Source organism: Panthera leo, chromosome D3 (genome assembly GCF_018350215.1).
Source record: "Panthera leo isolate Ple1 chromosome D3, P.leo_Ple1_pat1.1, whole genome shotgun sequence".
Lineage (NCBI taxonomy): Eukaryota > Metazoa > Chordata > Mammalia > Carnivora > Felidae > Panthera > Panthera leo.
The window spans coordinates 70,405,547-70,423,620 of NC_056690.1; the positions used below are offsets into that span (position 1 = coordinate 70,405,547).

Here is an 18,074-nt window from a genome sequence, read left to right on the forward strand (position 1 = left end):
CAAAAATAAACAAACATTTAAAAAAAATTTTTAAAGAAATACTGAATATGCTAGTAACATTGCATACCATTGTTGAGCATAGTACTAGAAGTGACGCAACAAATTTGGAGGTTTATTTTTCTTCAGCAAGGCAACATGCCATATTTTTCTGGGGTAATAGTGTGGGTATACCATACACCTTTGCGTGAACTGCATAATTCGGGCATTATAGCAGAATGGAAAGACCATGGGCTTTAGAGTTATAAAAAAAAAAAGTCTGGATTCAAATGTAACTGCTGCAGTTGTGATGCGTGACTTTTTACAAAGCACTTGGACATCTAAGCCATAGTTTTATGAGATTTTTTTTTTATATATCAGTGAGATGGAGATGATAATCCCAGAAGGTTTCTTACACAGGCTATACTGAGTTAACTCATAGAAAGCACCTGGAACAGAGCCAAAAAACAGCAGCTGGACAGTCAGTGGTCACAATTTAATTTTTGATGTGTTCCACTTCATTCACAGGTGTTTACAGCAATCTTTATTATTCAGGATAGCATTTGTTGGCCCATCTACATTTTAAAAGGAAAAAGAAGTGTCAGGATTTTTAGTTTATTAATGGGCAGTTTTCAACTTTATTTGAATGTGTGTGATGCATAAAACCTCATTCTAGGGGCGCCCGGGTGGCTCAGTCGGTTGAGTGTCTGACTCTTGATTTTGTCTCGGGTCATGATCCCAGAGTCATGGGATCAAACCCCAATGTCGAGCCTGCTTCAGATTCCCTCTCTCCCTCTGCCCTCTCCCCTACTTGTTCTCTTTCTCTCTCTGCCTCTCTCTAACATTAAAAAAAAAAAAAAACATCGTTCTAATAAGAATTTTTAAAATATTTATTTATTTATTTGTTTTGAGAGAGAGAGAGAGAGAGAGAGAGAGAGAGAGCAAGCAGGAGGAGGGGCAAAGAGAAAGGGAAAGAGACAATCCCAAGCAGCCTCTGCACTGTCATCACAGACCCCTATGCGGGGCGCGATCCTGTGAACTATGAGATCATGACCTGAACCAAAATCAAGAGTCAGACGCTTAACCAGCTGAGCCACCCAGGCACCCATCTAATAAGAATTTTAGTGGAAGTATTATGTTATATAATAAATTATGTCTGTTCACAAAGAATATATTGGTCTGTTTTAGTACAGGATTTAACTTTGTTTTGATTCGTTGTTTTGATTCACCTCAATATTTTAGTCCAAATGAAGTTACAAATTGAAGTTGTTTCATTTCTTAACAGGGAAGGTGTTTGTTTGCCAGTGGCAGTCCATTTGAGCCAGTGAAACTCAATGACGGGCAAGTATTTACACCAGGCCAAGGAAACAATGTGTATATTTTTCCAGGTAAATGCCACCGTTATTTATGTGAAAGATCAATAGTTAATTACATTAACTAGTTCTCCAAATTGCTTAGAATTTAAGAATAAAATGAACAATAGTGTTTACAGAATTTTGGTATGTTTGTACAGGTAAACTCAAGGAATTCAGCAAATCCAACTTGCTTTATTTACCCTATAAATGTATTCATATTGTTCATTAGATTTGTTTTTATTACAGAAATAATGTACTACATGGTATATAAAAATGCAGAAGGAACACAATGTTTTAAAATTATTTAAGCCTCTTTGTCTCCCTTTGGTACCTCCTTTTTTTTTAAGGTTTTTATCTAAATTGCACTTAACATGCAGTGTAATATTAGTTTCAGGTGTGCAATATAGTGATTGAACACTTCCATACAACACCGGGTACCCATCCCTAATCCCCATCACCTATTTAGTGTGCCCTCCCTAATCCCCATCACCTATTTAACCCATCCCTCTACTCACCTCCCTTCTGGTAACCATCAGTTTGTTCTCTATGGTTAAGAGTCTGTTTCTTGGTTTGCCTCTCTCTCTCTTTTTTCCCCTTTGCTCATTTGTTTTGTTTCTTGAATTCCACAGATGAGTGAAATCATATGGTGTTTGTCTTTCTCTAACTGACTTATTTTGCTTAGCATAATTCTAGTTCCATCCATGTTGTTGGCAAATGGCAAGATTTCATTTCTTTTTTATGGCTGAGTAATATTCCTGTGTGTGTGTGTGTGTGTGTGTGTGTGTGTGTGTGTGTGTGTATCACATCATCTTTATCCATTCATCAGTCAATAGGCAACTTATGGAATAGGAGAAGATATTTGCAAATGACATATCTGATAAAGGGTTAGAATCCAAAATATGTAAAGAATGTATAAAACCCAACACCCCAAAAAAAACCCAATTTAAAAATGGACATGAATAGATACTTTTCAAAAGAAGATGGCCAATAGATACGTGAAAAGATGCTCAACATCACTGATCATCAGGAAAAGACAAGTCAAAACTACAATGAGATATCACCTCACACCTGTCAGAATGGCTAAAATCAACAACACAAGAAACAATAGATGTTGGTGAGAATATGGAGAAAAGGGAACCCCATTGCACTATTGGTAGGAATGCAAACTGGTAGAGCCACTCTGGAAAGCACTGTGGAGGTTCCTCAAAAAGTAGAAAATAAAACTACCCTACGGTCCAGCAATTGTACTACTAGTATTTACCCAAAGAATGCAAAAATACTAATTCAAAGGGATTTGTGCACCCCGGTGTTTATAACAGCATTATCAACAACAGCCAAATTATGGAAAGAGCCCATGTGTTCTCTTCGTGCCTCGTTATCATACTTCTCAGCTATAACCGCTGTCAGTGGTTTGCTTTGAGTTTTTCTGATGGTTACCATCATCACTGATACACTTCTCTTCCCTTATCTTGATTCCAGCTATAGACAGTATGTATGAACTTCCCAACTGTAAAATGTAATAGTGTCCACATACCTCCTAATACCTTGCTGCTTCTCTATACCTCTGAATTTGTATTACTATTTTTAGTTTTTAGAGTAGTTACCTTTATTTTTATAGAACATATTTAAAGACCTTTTGATAACAACTTAAGACTGTTTTTTTTTTAATTTTTTAATGTTTATCTTAGAGAGAGACAGGAGTGTGGGTGGGAGAGGGGCAGAGAGAGAAGGAGACAGAGAATCTGAAGCAGGCTCCAGGCTCTGAGCTGTCAGCACAGAGCCTGACGTGGGGCTTGAACTCAAGAATCACTAGATCATGACCTGAGTCAAAGTCGGACATTTAACTTTAACTGACTGAGCCACCCAGCCACCCCAAGACCATTTTTATTAGTTTGCCACAGTTGAAAAATCTGGTACTTAGCTTTCTTATCTGTTCTTATTCCATCTCTCAATTTTGGTCAGTTAGTATTTCTACACTGTAGAGAGGGTTTTTGGACGTTTACATTATGTTCTGTTGTTTTCTGTGCTTTGTCTATGGATTGATTCTAAAATTACATGATTATGGATCATTTATGTCTAAACAAGTATGATTTGAATACATAATTCTATATTACAAAATGTTTGAAACTCAGAAGTCTTTCAGGTGTCAAGTATAGTGAATCTTTCTTTAATTTCCTGTTAGCTTTCTTCGTTTCTCCTAGATCCTGCTCCACAGTTGACTACTTCTTGGGCCCCATGTTATTGTCCTCTCTCACACGCATGTGTCCTATTTCTGTCCTGGTCTCACTTTTTGGAATGCATTTTTGAGTAAGTGTTTTTATTGAGCATGGATGAAATGTTCCCGAGTTTTTACATATCTTAAAATGTCTTTATTTTGTCTTCTCACTTGATAGTTTGGTTGGGTAGAGATTTGTAGACTGAAAGTCCATTCTGTCAGATCTTTGAAAATATTTCTCCTTTTAGTGGCCAGTGTTGCTGTTGAGAAATTTGATGTCATTAAGATTCTCATTTCTTCATGCATACTAGCTTTTTCTTCCTAAAAATATTTAAGCTTACTAGGATGCATCCAGGTTTAGGCTTAATTTCCATTTATTATGCATGTATGTGTGTGGGCCAGTTCCCTATATCTTTTCCAAAGGATTTTTTGTAACTTTTTGTTTCTTTCTCATTTTTCCCTTCCATTGTTGCCGTTTTCCTCTTACAGAACTTATGTTAGACCGCGGTCAAATCCCTCTATTGTTCTTGAGTTGTAAATTTTATTTCACATATTCACCTCTGCCTTTTTTATTCCGTAATGTGGGGGATTTCTGTGGCATTCATTCATTCATCTGTTTTTAGCACTTTTAGTGTATGTTTCAAGTCTTTTTTTGTGGGGCACCTGGCTGGCTCAATCAGTAGAGCATGCACCTCTTGATCTCAGGGTTGTGAGTCCAAGCCCCACATGGGGTGTGGAGCCTGCTTAAGATAAAATAACACAATAACAATATAAAATAAATATTATATACAACCAAATATATAACAAAATAAAAATAACCAAAAAACCCCAAAATCTTTTTTATTATAAGAATTTTCAAACATACACAAAAGCAGAGGGAAGAACAAAGTTCCATGCTCCAGTCTCCCACACTTCAGCAGTTATCAACAGGTAACCATATATTCCCACCCGTGCCTTCCTCACTGGGTTATTTTAAAGCAAATCAGAGATGTTATATAATTTTGTTCATAACTACTTCAGTATATATCTCTGAAAAAGTAATTTTTTAATTTAAATATCACCATAGTACTAGTGTCATAACCACATGAAATTAACAGTGTTTAATATCACATGTCATCAGTTTAGTAGGTTCAAATACCTTTTTTATTCCCAATACCTTTTTCTTGTCCTAAAATCACTCTTTTTTTTAATATCCACTTTTATTTCTTTTTAAAGGTTGCAGTATCCTTTCAAATGCCCCCTACGGGCTAAGATTCTTTTAAATATTTCTTCTTTTGTGCTGTTCATTTTCTATAAATTTCTGGTGATCCTTAGTTCATTCATTTTAATGAGAGACTATGTTTAGTAAAATAGGGATTTGATCTGAATTTCCCTTGTACGTGTGTCTTTCTCCTCGTGGGCCTCTCCCTGAAGAGCTGAGAGCAGGCTCTAAGATTTCACGACAGGTAGATTTTTAGTGTACATGGGCTGGCATCAAGCAAGCATGTTACAACTGTTGTCAAAGACTTTTAGCCTGTGAATATCCCAGCGCTTTTCCTCCTTTTCCTTCCATGTGGCAGTTTTATGTCTAGAGGTCTACCCTGCTTATCTCTGGAGACCTAGTATCTGTAGTAGAAACTCTCCCATCACCAGTGATCTCTTTCTCGAACTTGATAATATTCAAAATCAATCTGTTCTATCCAACAATATTTCTGTGGCATAAAAGCATAAGAAGAGAATACCTTTCTGTTCATTTTAACAAAGTCATTTTCTGTATCTTATTTAACTAGTAAGGAATTTGGCAATTGATTATTTTATACAGCACTACAAAGTCCTAACTTTATTAATAACCATTATTAGCACTATAAATATAGATGTAAAAATAAATTGGTAGTGGTGGTAAAAACGGGCTTTAAAACAAGAAGACAGGGGAGCCTGGGTGGCTGAGTCGGTTAAGCATCTGACTTTGGCTCAGGTCATGATCTCAAGGTTTGTGAGTTCGAGCCCCATGTTGGGCTCTGTGCAGACCACTCAGAGCCTGGAACCTGCTTTGGATTCTCTGTCTCCCTCTCTCTCTGCCCTTCCCATGCTCATGCTCTATCTCTGTCTCTAAATAATAAACAAACATTAAAAAAAAAAACTTGAAATGGTGAGGACAGATGAGAAATAAAATGATTTAAAAAAAAAAACCAAGAAGACAAAAGTCTGTTTATAAAGCAAGTAAACATGTAAGGCTCCAATAATATTTGAATTACCTAGTCCAGTAATTATAACTGGATGAAATAACAACAAAAATAAAACCTGAAAATAGTCAAAAGGCTAACAAAATGTTGACTGTAATGTGGGGGATTTCTGTGGCATTCATTCATTCAGAAGGTTTTTTTTTTGTTTTGTTTTCTTTTTTTTTGTGGGGCACCTGGCTAGCTCAGTCAGTAGAACATGCAACTCTTGATCTCAGGGGAATTCTGGGTCAAGATTAGGGAGAGAGGGGCGCCTGGGTGGCTCGGTCGGTTAAGTGTCCGACTTCAGCTCAGGTCACGATCTCGCGGTCCGTGAGTTCGAGCCCCGCGTCGGGCTCTGGGCTGATGGCTCAGAGCCTGGAGCCTGCTTCCGATTCTGTGTCTCCCTCCCTCTCTGCCCCTCCCCTGTTCATGCTCTGTCTCTCTCTGTCTCAAAAATAAATAAAACGGTAAAAAAAAATTAAAAAAAAAAAAAAAAGATTAGGGAGAGAACTAGAGCTCAGAAAACCAGCATGTGAAGGAGTCTTACGCCAGAAGCACTCTCTGATCAGCAAGATGTGGCTGAGCAGTAAAGCAGTACTTTCCACAAAGGGAAGACCAGTGTTCGCATCCGGCACCTGCCAAGGAAGGGATTCTAGTGAACCACTAGTGGGCCGAAACCCTAAAGCTGTACCTTGGAATAGGGGTATATTTGCACTATCACATGGATGATCTAGAAAACCTCAGGCCTTTATTCTGGCCTACCGGCATCCACACGTGCCTGGCAGAAGCAAACAGAAATCTTCTGTGGAACAAGATAACACCACCCTAGTCTTCAAGTTCCTTTCACAAATTTTAAAATACATTCCTAGTTAAAAATTCATGTAAAGAGATAAGACAGCACAAGGCAAAAGGAGCAGAAACAACAGGAAAACTCTGGAATTCTAGATATCAAACAGGCGCTCTGAAACAAATATGCTTAGTATTAGTTTATGGAGATAAAACCAAATTTGAAAAATTCAGCCAAGTAACACTAAATTCTAGCATTGAAAAATAAATTTTAAGAACTCAGTGAATGAGGCTTATAGCAGATTAGAGCAAAGAGGATTAAATGGTAAGATAGGCCAGAAGAAATGATCCAGAGACCAAACAAAGAGGAAAATATAGAAAAACAGATGCATATCTTTAATTGATGTAGTTTATTGAAGCCCTAGAAGATGGGCATGAGAATGAATCAGAGGCAATATTGGTAGGCTTCATGGCTGAGAATTTCTTAGAACCTGATGAATGATGTCAATACACATATTCAGGATGCTCAGTGAAACCCATGTGGGATAAATAAAAAGAAGGCCACATCCGGAACATCATTGTGAGGCTTTAGCAGACAACAACAAAGTGAAGACTGAATGCAGCCAGAGGAAAAAGATTTACTTGAAAGGAGCAACAATAATACATAGCTTGTCGGTTGAGTAGAGTTAAACTGTTATGAGGGATTTGCCTTGTGTCAGGAGGGTAAATTAGAAATTGACGTAGAATTTTCATACAGGTGCGTGTTACAAATTTTAGGATAATCACTAGAAGACTAGAAAAACTTCCCAGCTATGGTGAGAGAACGTTTGAGGAGGAAATGAAATGATTTTTAAAAATCTGAGGGGAGCCTGGGTGGCTTAGTCGGTTAAGCGTCCAACTTTGGCTCAGGTCATGATCTCGCAGTTCATGAGTTTGAGCTCCGCGTGGGGCTCTGTGCTGACAGCTCAGAGCCTGGAGCCTGCTTCAGATTCTGAGTCTCCCTCTCTCTCTGTTCCTCCCCCGCTTGCACTCTCCCTCTCAAAAATAAAATATTTTTAAAAATTTTTTTTAAAAATCTGAAAGTCAAGAATAAAGAGGAAAAAAAGGAATGTGGGATCGAAAAGAAAAATATAAGAAGGCTATAGATCTTGCCCCAGATATTTAAGTAACATTAACTGTAGATAGAACAAATGCTCTACTTTCTAAAATATATATATTATCTAGAGGCTGGATTAAATAAGGAAGCTATTAACCACCTGATTTTCTTCTCATCCTTGGGTAATTAGATAACCGTGCTTCCCCACCCTAGTGAAGACTGTTGGGATACCTTTTGAATAGTGTAAAACTGAGACTTTCTAGACTGGAAGACGCCAGACACAGTTGAAGACAGAGGTGCCAGAAAGTAGGGTGATTAAAAGCCAAGCCACCGCAGTGATTCTCGGAGTGGGCAAACCCCATCCTCGCCTCAGAGCTACCATCATTCTAGTGCCTAACGCTCACATGAGAAACACTCAAAGATTACTAATCAGCTGAGGAAAATCTCTTATATGAACAATGTATTTCATAAAAGAGACCAAAATAAATAAGGAAAAAAAAGCCTTTTAAAAAGAAGCAGGGATTAGGTGGGGAGAAGGAAAGTTAAAAAACTATCAATGGAGACAAAAATATTATGTTCCAGAAACAAGACAGAATTTTATTTTTTTTAATTAGAAAACAAAAATGAGTGCTTGAAAATGAAAAGTTTGATAGCAGAAGGATTATAAGAAAAAGCTAAGGGGGCTCCTGGGTGGCTCAGTTGGTTAAGCGTTTGACTCTTGATTTCGGCTCAGGTCATGATCTTACAGTTCATGAGTTCAAGCCCCATTTTGGGCTCTGTGCTGATAGGACAGAACCAGCTCAGGATTCTGGGTCTCTGTCTCTCTCTGCCTCTCTCCCACTTGCTCTCAAAAATAAATAAACATTAAAAAAAAATAAAGAAAGAAAAAGCTGAGGAAGTCACTTAGAAATAGAGCAAAGAACAAGGGGTGGAAAATAAAAGAAGATAATTAGCAGACTAGTCCCGGAAGTACAATATCAGAAAATAGAAATTTTAGAAAGACAACAGATAAATGGAGGGAAGAAAATTATGAAAAACTTCATGAACAGTTCCCCAAACTGAAAGATCCAAGTTTCTAGATAGGAAGGCCCTCCCACTGAGTGCCAAACGTGGTGTGTGAAAGTCATGAACCTCAAGGCACATCGCTGGGAAATTACAGAACATTCGGTATGAAAAAAGATCCTAATACTTCCAGAGATGCAGCTAAAAGATAATCACTGAAAAGGATCGAGAATCAAATTGGCACTGATTTCTCAATCAGCTCAATCTAGCTGGCAGCTAGAAGGTGTTGGAATAATGCTTACAATTCTGATAGGAAATTATTTCCAAACTAGAATTGTAAACCCAAAGAAACTATCACATAAGTAGAAAGTAGTGGAAAAAAGGAGGGGGGAGGAGAGGGAGCATCTTCAGAAAACTACAGGAGAACGTATCCTACCAAAAAGGGAAGTAACAAACAACTAGGAAGAAGTGGGATTTAGGAAGTGAACTCAGAAGCAAAGGGAGTCCCCATGAAAATCGGGGTTTTTCCAGGATGCCAACTCTGTGTCTGGGATGCATAGCAGCCATACCAGATGGGAGCTTCAGCACAGGTTTCTTCTAGAGGATGAAAGAAGAGACTATGTCCGGGAGCTGAAACACTTCATGATTTAGGCAGTTGAATGAGTGTTTCAGGATGAAGTGATTTTAAGTACAGAAAATCTAAAACAAGGAGAACAGCCGGACAGTAACTTCAGGGAAAACAAAAGGTTATGCAGGAGAGGAGAAATAATCATGACAGGGTGTTAATAATGGCTCAGCTGCAAGTAACACTTATGAAGTCCTAATAACATAAACAATATTGGTTCAGCCAAAGTTGTGCCCTAACCATGTGGGAAGAAGGGAGGAGGCTGGAGATGTGAAGGAAAGCCAACACACTTATTTCCTGCAGGAAGGAATCAGTGATCTCTAAAACTCAGAAGTCAGTCAGGAGAAATTCAAGCAAGCTGTTGAAGAGTGAGAGAGAGAAACATTAAAATAATCAACTAAAAGAATGGAAAGTAATTGCCTCTATAGAAGTCCATAGTAACGTCTAAGAAGTGGAAAGGTGTTTAGAGGTGGGCTAGGGATTGATGTTTCTTGTAACAAGTGTTGATGAATTGTATGCATTGTAATTTTGCTAACTGTTAAATTGAGAAAAGCCATTTGCTATTTCTAAAATTGTTCTGGTAAATAAGAATTGTAACAGTTAACAAAGATCACTTGATTTTTAACTCAGATTTCTGTTTTCTCTTGGCTGCTTTGTTTTGGGGGTCCGTCTGGGGGAGGTGGGTTACCATTAATTTGCTTTAAGTGTGGGAATTTATTTGGCTCCTTTCATAATTTGAAAAGTGACCTTACTAAATAAACTATTTATAATGTTTTCTAGGTGTGGCTTTAGCTGTTATTCTCTGTAATACCCGGCATATTAGTGACCATGTTTTCCTAGAAGCTGCAAAGGTAAATGCTTTAAATAGTGTTTGGCAGTGCTCACTTCGGCAGCACACATACTAAATATTGTTTGGCTATTTTATAAAGGATGAGTTATAAAGATGAATGGATCCTAATTAAAATCAGAGAGACAGAGAATGGGTCAAATCTGCCTTATGAATGGAAAGGAAGTTCTTCATCTGTTGATTTTGTGACTTGCCCCTCTACTTTTGCATAAAATTCATTTTTATCATGATGTTTTAGATGTTTGATTGCAAGTTACGAATCCTTTCATACTTGTGACATGTACTGTACCTGTATAGTATATGTATAGTATGTATGTGTGTGTGTGTGTGTGTGTATGTGTAGTGAATGTACATATATATGTAGTATATACATCTGAAGGTGATATACTATGGCAGCTTCATTTTTTTAATGAATACTGGTTTATTTGGAGTGTGCTGGCCTTTTGGAGCACCAGACTGCAATATGAGTTTTGAAGAACTCGTGTTAATACAAATTTTAATGTCTGTTTTCATAGTAGCTGTTGTAATTATGCCAAACTTTGTATGTGTTAAGAAGAATTTGTCAATAAGCCTTTAAATCTGGTTATTTATTGTTTAGTGGTGAACAGTTTTAATTTCTGCAGTGCTTTAAGCATATTCCTGATAAAAGTAAAGCGAATTATGATACCTGTATGATTTACTGCTCCCCAAACCCCTTTCCCATTTTATTAGATCCTTATTCTATGTTATTTAAACAAAAGTAAAATGCTGTCTTTCTCTTCAGGCACTGGCAAATCAATTGACAGATAAAGAGCTAGCTCAAGGGAGACTTTACCCACCACTTGCTGATATTCAGGAAGTTTCTATTAACATTGCTATTAAGGTAAGTATTAATTTATACCTCCTCACATAAATTTTAATGACATATTCTTATGCAAGTAGCACAAGTTTACAGAGACAAGTTTGAAACATTTCAAGAGTACAAAGAAGAAATTTTAGGTGACCCATATTCTTTCTGCCAGGATGTAACCCACATTATTATTTTGGATTTGTTATCTTCTAGTCTTTCTTCTTCCCAAACACATGCATACATCTGCACACACATGCAGTCACCTATGACTGTTTTTGTAATTGGTTCTTCACTGCACTTTCTCCATTAAGTATATTGTAAACCTTTTCCCATTTAATCAGTAGTAATTCTCCTGTATGACTGTTAATAATGCTGCATGGTGTTCTCTTTGTTGGTATATCATAATTTGTTTAACCATTTCTGTATTTTTGGACTTTAAGCATTTCTCATTTTGTTAGAAATATTGTAGTGAACATCCTTAGATAAATTTTTGCACACATTTGTGATTGTGTAAGATAAAGTCTAATCATAAGAACAAAAAGTATTACTATGCTAAGGCTTCTGATATGAATTACCATCATATATCTTCAGGAAAAAAGTATCAGTTTACATTGTACATATTAGATATGAAATACATCTGTTTTCCCACACTTTTGCCAATACTTAGTGTTTTTTTAATCATAGATACTTAATAGGTGGAGAATTATATCTCGTTGTTTTTAAAAATCTTTTTTAACGTTTATTTATTTTTGAGAGAGGGAGGGAGGGAGGAAGGGGCAGAGAGAGAGGGAGACACAAAATCCGAAGCAGATTCCAGGCTCCAAGCTGTCAGCACAGAGCCTGACACAGGGCTCGAACTCATGAACTGTGAGATCATAACCTGAGCCAAAGTCAGACGCTTAACCAACTCAGCCACCTAGTCACCTCGACTTTTGCTTGTTTTTATATTGTACTGGTTGTTTTCTTTCTAATACTAACTTATAAAGGCTCTGTATATATTAAGTGTCGTGATCCTCCTCTTGGCTGTGGTGCAGGTATTTTCCCGTTTGCCATTTATTTTAACTTGTGGAATGCCATATTTCAAAAGTTTTTTTTATGCAATGATGTGTTTACTCTGTGGATTGTTTCTTCACCCTTTATGGATATTAATGCCTTCCCCCACTCCCAAAATCATATAAATATCTACCTGCGTGTTTTAATAACATAAAACTTTGTAACCCCTCAGAATTATTTTAGAATATGATGTGAGATAGAGAAACATTTTTTTTGGAGTAGCTAACCAGTTGCCCCAGCACCAATTAATGGAGAATGGTCCTTTTATTAACATACAGTCCTCATATCTTGAGAGTCTGTTGCTAACTATATTGGCCTATTACTAGGCACTGTTAAAATTATTGTGGTATGTGGGGTGCCTGGCTGGCTCAGTCAGTACAGCATGTGACTCCTGATCTGTCGGTTGTGAGTTTGAGCCACACAGACTCTTGATCTGGCAGTTGTGAGTTGGGCGTAGAGATTACTTAAAAACAGTCTTAAAACCTTAAGAAAAATAATTGTTATTGTGGCATATATATAATATGCATTATTTTATACTATATAGTTCCTTCCCATCATTATGGTTTTTTAGGATTTGTTTAAACTGTGCATTTTTTTGGATGAATTTTTCGATCAGTTTTTGAGTTCAGAGAAAACCCTGCAACTACGTATGAAACTATCATACTTATAAATTAAATTGGTACAGTTGTCTTTTAGTATTGACTCTTCTTCCCCATCAGTGTCTCTTTTCACTCACCACAATCTTTTTCTTTTTTTTAAGTCTTTCAATATCATTTTGTTGTTTTCTTCTATAAATGTGGTACATTGCTGAATACTTATTTTCCTGGATATTTAAAATTTTGGGTCCTTTATAACGAACAAAGTTTTTCTTTCCATATCTGTTTCCTTGCTAGTCATTTCTGCCATATAGGGGAGGTATTAATTTTTATGAATTTACTTGATAACTAGTCGGTTGAACAATCTTAATTCTTTTTTTTTTTTTTAAGTTTATTTATTCTGAGAGAGAGAGTCTGAGTCGGGGAAGGGCAGAGAGAGGAAGAGAGAGAATCCCAAATGGGCCCTGTGCTGCTCCATCTCACGAACTGGAGATCATGACTTGAGCTGAAATCAAGAGTCAGAAGTTTAACCTACCGAGCCACCCAGGCGTCCCCAGTTTTTATTCTTTTAATGGTCTCTTAATTAACTCTTTTAGAATTTTGAGTTTTAAATCAATTGCAAGCAATTGTATTATTAATTTATATGTATTGCTCTTTTTTTTTTTACCCTTAAGATCAGTTTTAAGCAACTCAGTTGATAAGAACATCCTTATATTTTAATATTGAATGTGATACTAGCTTTTGGTTGAAATAAATATTCTTTCATCTTTTTAAAGAAGTAGGCTTCATTCCCAGATTACTAAAATTTTCTTAAACATCAAGATTAGATGCGGAATTTATCAACCACATTTTTTTTTTTAATATATGAAATTTACTGTCAAATTGGTTTCCATACAACACCCAGTGCTCATCCCATATCAACCACATTTTTGACTGTATACTGATGATCCTAAGATTTTTACCCCTTTGACTATAAATGTTATTTTTGCATTATTTTAGTACTCATAAACTAAACAAAGGTTGGGAATTAGAGTAAAGGATGATATGTTTAAGAAATAACAGCCAATCCAGGGGCACCTGGCTGGCTCATTCGGTAGAGTGTGCGACTCTTGGTCTCAGAGTTATGAGTTCAAACCCCATGGTTGTGTATAGAAATTATTTAAAAATAAAATCCTAAAAAATAAAAACAGCCACTCCAGTTGAGCTGGACTCTAAAGTATAGGTAGGAAAATGGCATAAGACAGGATTTGAAAGTTATCTTAAGGCCAGCTTGTACAGATACATGAATGCCAGACTAAAGAGTCTGAATATCTTACTGTTCCAAAACAACTGAGGATTTTAGAGCCCAGAACTAGGATGGAAAGAGTTCAGCTTTAGAATTTATAGAATGATATTACACGTGGGAAAGATTTGGGAACGTATCAGTCAGTCAAGAGGTTACCGTCGTGCCCAGATGGAAGGTCATATGAAATAGGAGATACCTGTGTTTAGGAGTTGGCACAGGAGTACAGCCCCCAGATCATGTCTCTTCCCCTTCCCTAGAGTAGAGAATTTTCTCCTTCACTGAGGCTTTCCTTTTTAAGAACAAGGGATCAGGAGACTAGGCAGTGCTTTGTTTCTGTCCCCCACCCCAACCCACAGCCACTGAGCATCTCTTTATAGCTACCGGTCACCTACTGCATGCCTACCTGACCAAGGAGAACTCACTCTGATCTCCTGCTTTGCCCCGGTCTTTTCCGTGGGTACAAATATGTTTCTTACAATAGACCAGAAAATAATTGAAACATATTTTCATCGCAAAATACAGGAAGGTTGAGCCCCTGGGATGAAAGCTTTTTTTTTTTTTTTTTAATTTTTTTTTTAATGTTTATTTATTTTTGAGACCGAGAGAGACAGAGCATGAATGGGGGAGGGTCAGAGAGAGAGGGAGACACAGAATCTGAAACAGGCTCCAGGCTCTGAGCCATCAGCCCAGAGCCCGACGCGGGGCTCGAACTCACGGACCTTGAGATCATGACCTGAGCCGAAGTCGGACGCTCAACCGACTGAGCCACCCAGGCGCCCCTGAAAGCTTATTTTTAATAACCTTCAGTTTTTGTTAAGTTTTTTTCTTAGAGAGCTGAAATAAACTTCAATAATGATCACCATTTAGAATGGGAACTAGACTAGGAGGAGAAAGGCATAATTGTTTAAGTATTTTTTTACTCTTTGCCACTACATTTTTTTTTAAGTTAAAATGAAACCGTGACTTGAGAATTGACGATTTCACGGGCACTGTGCTATATCCTGTGAGGAAGCTTTTTGTACTACCTCATTTTACATCAAAATTGAGGCTCAGAGCGTTTATCCTCATCACCATTCATGGTGTGTGACTTGGTTACAAATACCAGAAATCCATTCAAGCCAAGTGATGTGGGAGGTAATCTAGCTTAACTGTATAGGGCCTGGGATCTATAATCAGAATGCTTTGGGTTTAAAACTCAGCTCTCTTTTAACTGTCTTGGGCAAGTTACTTAAACTCCTCATACTTCAGTGTCCTCATATGTAAAATGAAAATAATAATATCAGTACTTACCTCATAGGATTCTTGTGAGGATTAAATGAAATGTCCATGTAAAGCACATAGAACATGGTTGGCACTCCATGATGGTGGTAGTGAGTTTCGATGTGTAAGTCCCAGCCCTAACTTTACTTGACCTTACAGTTCAGTGCCCAACACCTGATTTATAATAATTTCTGTGTCTCTTAATCCAGATTCTAGAGCAAAAACTACCTGGCTCATTGTGGGTTAGGTTTTCACCGGAGTCCAGTCACCTGTGGGTAGGAAGTAGAGTCTCCTACACCCCATTTGAAAATAGGGAGAAGGACATGGGCTGGGCAGGCCACCCAAGTAGGTCTACTTGACTGACACAGAGTAGAGCTTAAAATTATTTGTTAGATTGAAGTATGAAGGAAATGCCAATAATTGGGGGGGGGGGGTGACTTTAAAACACATCAGACTTACAGTGAGATTGGAGATAATTTTTATTTCATCTTTTAAGCTTTTAATAGTTTCCAAATGTTTGAAATGAGTCAAAGTAATGTTGTTTTGTACTTTGAAAAAAGAAAAACGTCACTCTTCTAAATTCATTTCTCTGTGTTTGAATAGTAGCTTTTCTCTCAATCAGGTTGATATTCAGAGCCTACACAGTAATCTTACTTATTTTTCAGGTTACAGAATACCTGTATGCTAACAAAATGGCTTTTCGATACCCAGAACCTGAGGACAAGGCCAAGTACATTAGAGAAAGAATATGGCGAAGTGAATATGATTCGTTGCTGCCAGATGTTTATGATTGGCCAGAATCTGCATTAAGCCCTCCCCTGATAACAGAATAGAAGCATACCCACTGAGAAATACTTTCCATGCTTCAGGGAACCTGTTTTTTTCAGACAAAAAGAGAGAATGTTCTCAAATTTATGGTTTTTTCCTGTGTTTTATTCTCCCCCACCGCTTTGCTTGACTTATTCTTTTCATGAATTTATACTTCTGTAGAGGGTAGATGTGTTGGCTATATTGTTAATGCCCACCAGGACCCTGCAATCAAATAACCATAATGCTTTCATTCTGATTTGTAGCTCATACCACATCAAAGAGATGTTCCAAATGTATTTATCAATGTCTTCACTTGTGCTCTTATTCCTGCTTGCCAAAGTATTCGCTATTTACTATTATAGTAATGATCTTCTCTCCCCAGCCCTAGAATCGAAATTTACTTCTGTGGATAGGAGTATAGAATTTTAAGAAGCCAAATTTAACCAAATTCTGAGGACAAACTGTCAGTATCTGCAAGTCTTTTTGTCTGCCTCATTTTATCTTTATGCTCTGAAATCCCTTTCGAGTTGATAAATCTGGAGAAATGTGAAAAATCTACCCTGTTATTTATTTTCTGGACCTAATTTGAAGCTTTAACATCATGAGAGAGAAGTGGGAAGTATTGCTGCCTTTAGACAAATAAACAAAATAGTCATTGTTTTCAATAGTGTATAAAAATCATAGTGTAACTTTTTTATTTAATAAAGGTAATACCCTAAATTTAATTTGCTTCAATGATGCGATTTTATTGCCCACTAGAAATTTAGGTTTGCTTTTGACGAAAAATACCTATTTTCATTTTATTTATTTCTAGATGATTGAAAGGAAGGGACACAATGCATAAATTATAAGTGACATCATGTGACCCTTAACAAATTAGTCATATGTTTCACATCCAAAGGAAGCATACTTAACTGGAGAAGCTGTATCCCCTATTCCAGTATGGTGCTCTTTATCACTTAGATAATTTTGGAATGTTTCTGTGATACATTCCTTTGAATACCATTGGTGACAGCTCTGTCTACTGAAGATGGAATTAATTTTTTAATCAATTTAATTAGTTTAGATCTAAGTGGGGATAAATAAGGTTGGTGTTCTTACCAAGAAATGCCATTTTTAATCCCAATTAAAATGGGTAACAATTGGCTAGTGAAGCCAGTTTTCTTACGTGGCGTATTGGAGAGGTGTTTGTTGTTCTTTGGTTTTTTTAATTTGTTTATTTTGAGAGACAGTGAGCAGGGTAGGGTCAGAGAGGGAGGGAGAAAGAGGGAATTCCAAGCAGACTCCGCTTTGTCAGTGTGGACATGGGACTTGAACTCACGAAGCCTGAGATCATGACCTGAGTGGAAATCAAGAGTTGGACACTTAACCAACTGAGCTACCCAGGTGCCCCTGTATTGGAGAGATCTAAAGCAAAACCCAAAAGCATTTTGAGAATTAGTAGTATTACTTTATGTGTGCCTAACATAGTTGCTTTGAAGGAACTTTTAGATGCTCATTCTAGAATATTAACTACAAAAAGTTATTCATAGCTTCGTATAAGGGTGGACATTATTTGGTATTTCTCTCCACGGTCCTTGGAAAAAAGGGGTTAATTATTATGCTCATATTTCCTTCTATCTATAGGTAGAGATTGATTGATACTAATTTTGAATATAATTCAACATTTTAAGAAAGCTTGAAATGGCATTGCCATTTGGAGTATGGAAAAATGCAATTGATTAATCCATTTAACAGGTGAGTGAAGTCAGAAGTGTGTTAAATAAATCTGTTTTATAAAATAAGCAACCAGGTCACAATTTGTTTCTGTTAGTTAAAGATGAAAGGTTTATGTTTTTCTTGTTACCTTTGTCAAAACAAAATCACCCCCCAAAATACTATCTTGAGTTTAACATTACAAGCATAATAATTACAAATCCTGTTTTTTGCCTAGTGCTTATTGAAGGCAGGACCATATGCCGAATTAAAGTAATTTTACGAAGCTTAGTAAATATGTCTAGTATAGTCTTTTTTTTTTTCTAGTATAGTCTTCATGGAAATTATACTTCAAGGAAAAAACAAGGCCAACTGGTATATAGCCTGCTTATTTAAAAGAGAAATTATATACATATAACCAGTAAAATAGTGGTTGGTAACAC

At 36.9% G+C, this 18,074-nt stretch overlaps 2 protein-coding genes across 5 annotated transcripts in view; both read left to right on the forward strand.

The window, feature by feature from the left end:
- ME2 (malic enzyme 2) overlaps positions 1 to 17,836 on the forward strand; it is a 55,370-nt gene extending 37,534 nt beyond the window's left edge. For 3 of the 4 annotated variants that reach the window (XM_042911165.1, XM_042911164.1, XM_042911166.1), the window contains 4 exons: positions 1,262 to 1,364; positions 10,037 to 10,107; positions 10,867 to 10,965; positions 15,792 to 17,068. In XM_042911165.1, coding sequence (XP_042767099.1) covers positions 1,262 to 1,364; positions 10,037 to 10,107; positions 10,867 to 10,965; positions 15,792 to 15,959 — 441 coding nt within the window. In that variant the 3' untranslated portion in view covers positions 15,960 to 17,068. Of the gene's footprint in view, positions 1 to 1,261; positions 1,365 to 10,036; positions 10,108 to 10,866; positions 10,966 to 15,791; positions 17,069 to 17,562 lie in introns of those variants that run through there. The other variant, XM_042911167.1, reaches the window with a different exon arrangement.
- Positions 17,586 to 18,074, forward strand: part of ELAC1 (elaC ribonuclease Z 1) — a 28,183-nt gene continuing 27,694 nt past the window's right edge. The window contains exon 1 of the mRNA XM_042911174.1: positions 17,586 to 17,673. The gene's annotated coding sequence lies outside the window, so the exon portion shown is untranslated. The remainder of the gene's footprint in view (positions 17,674 to 18,074) is intronic.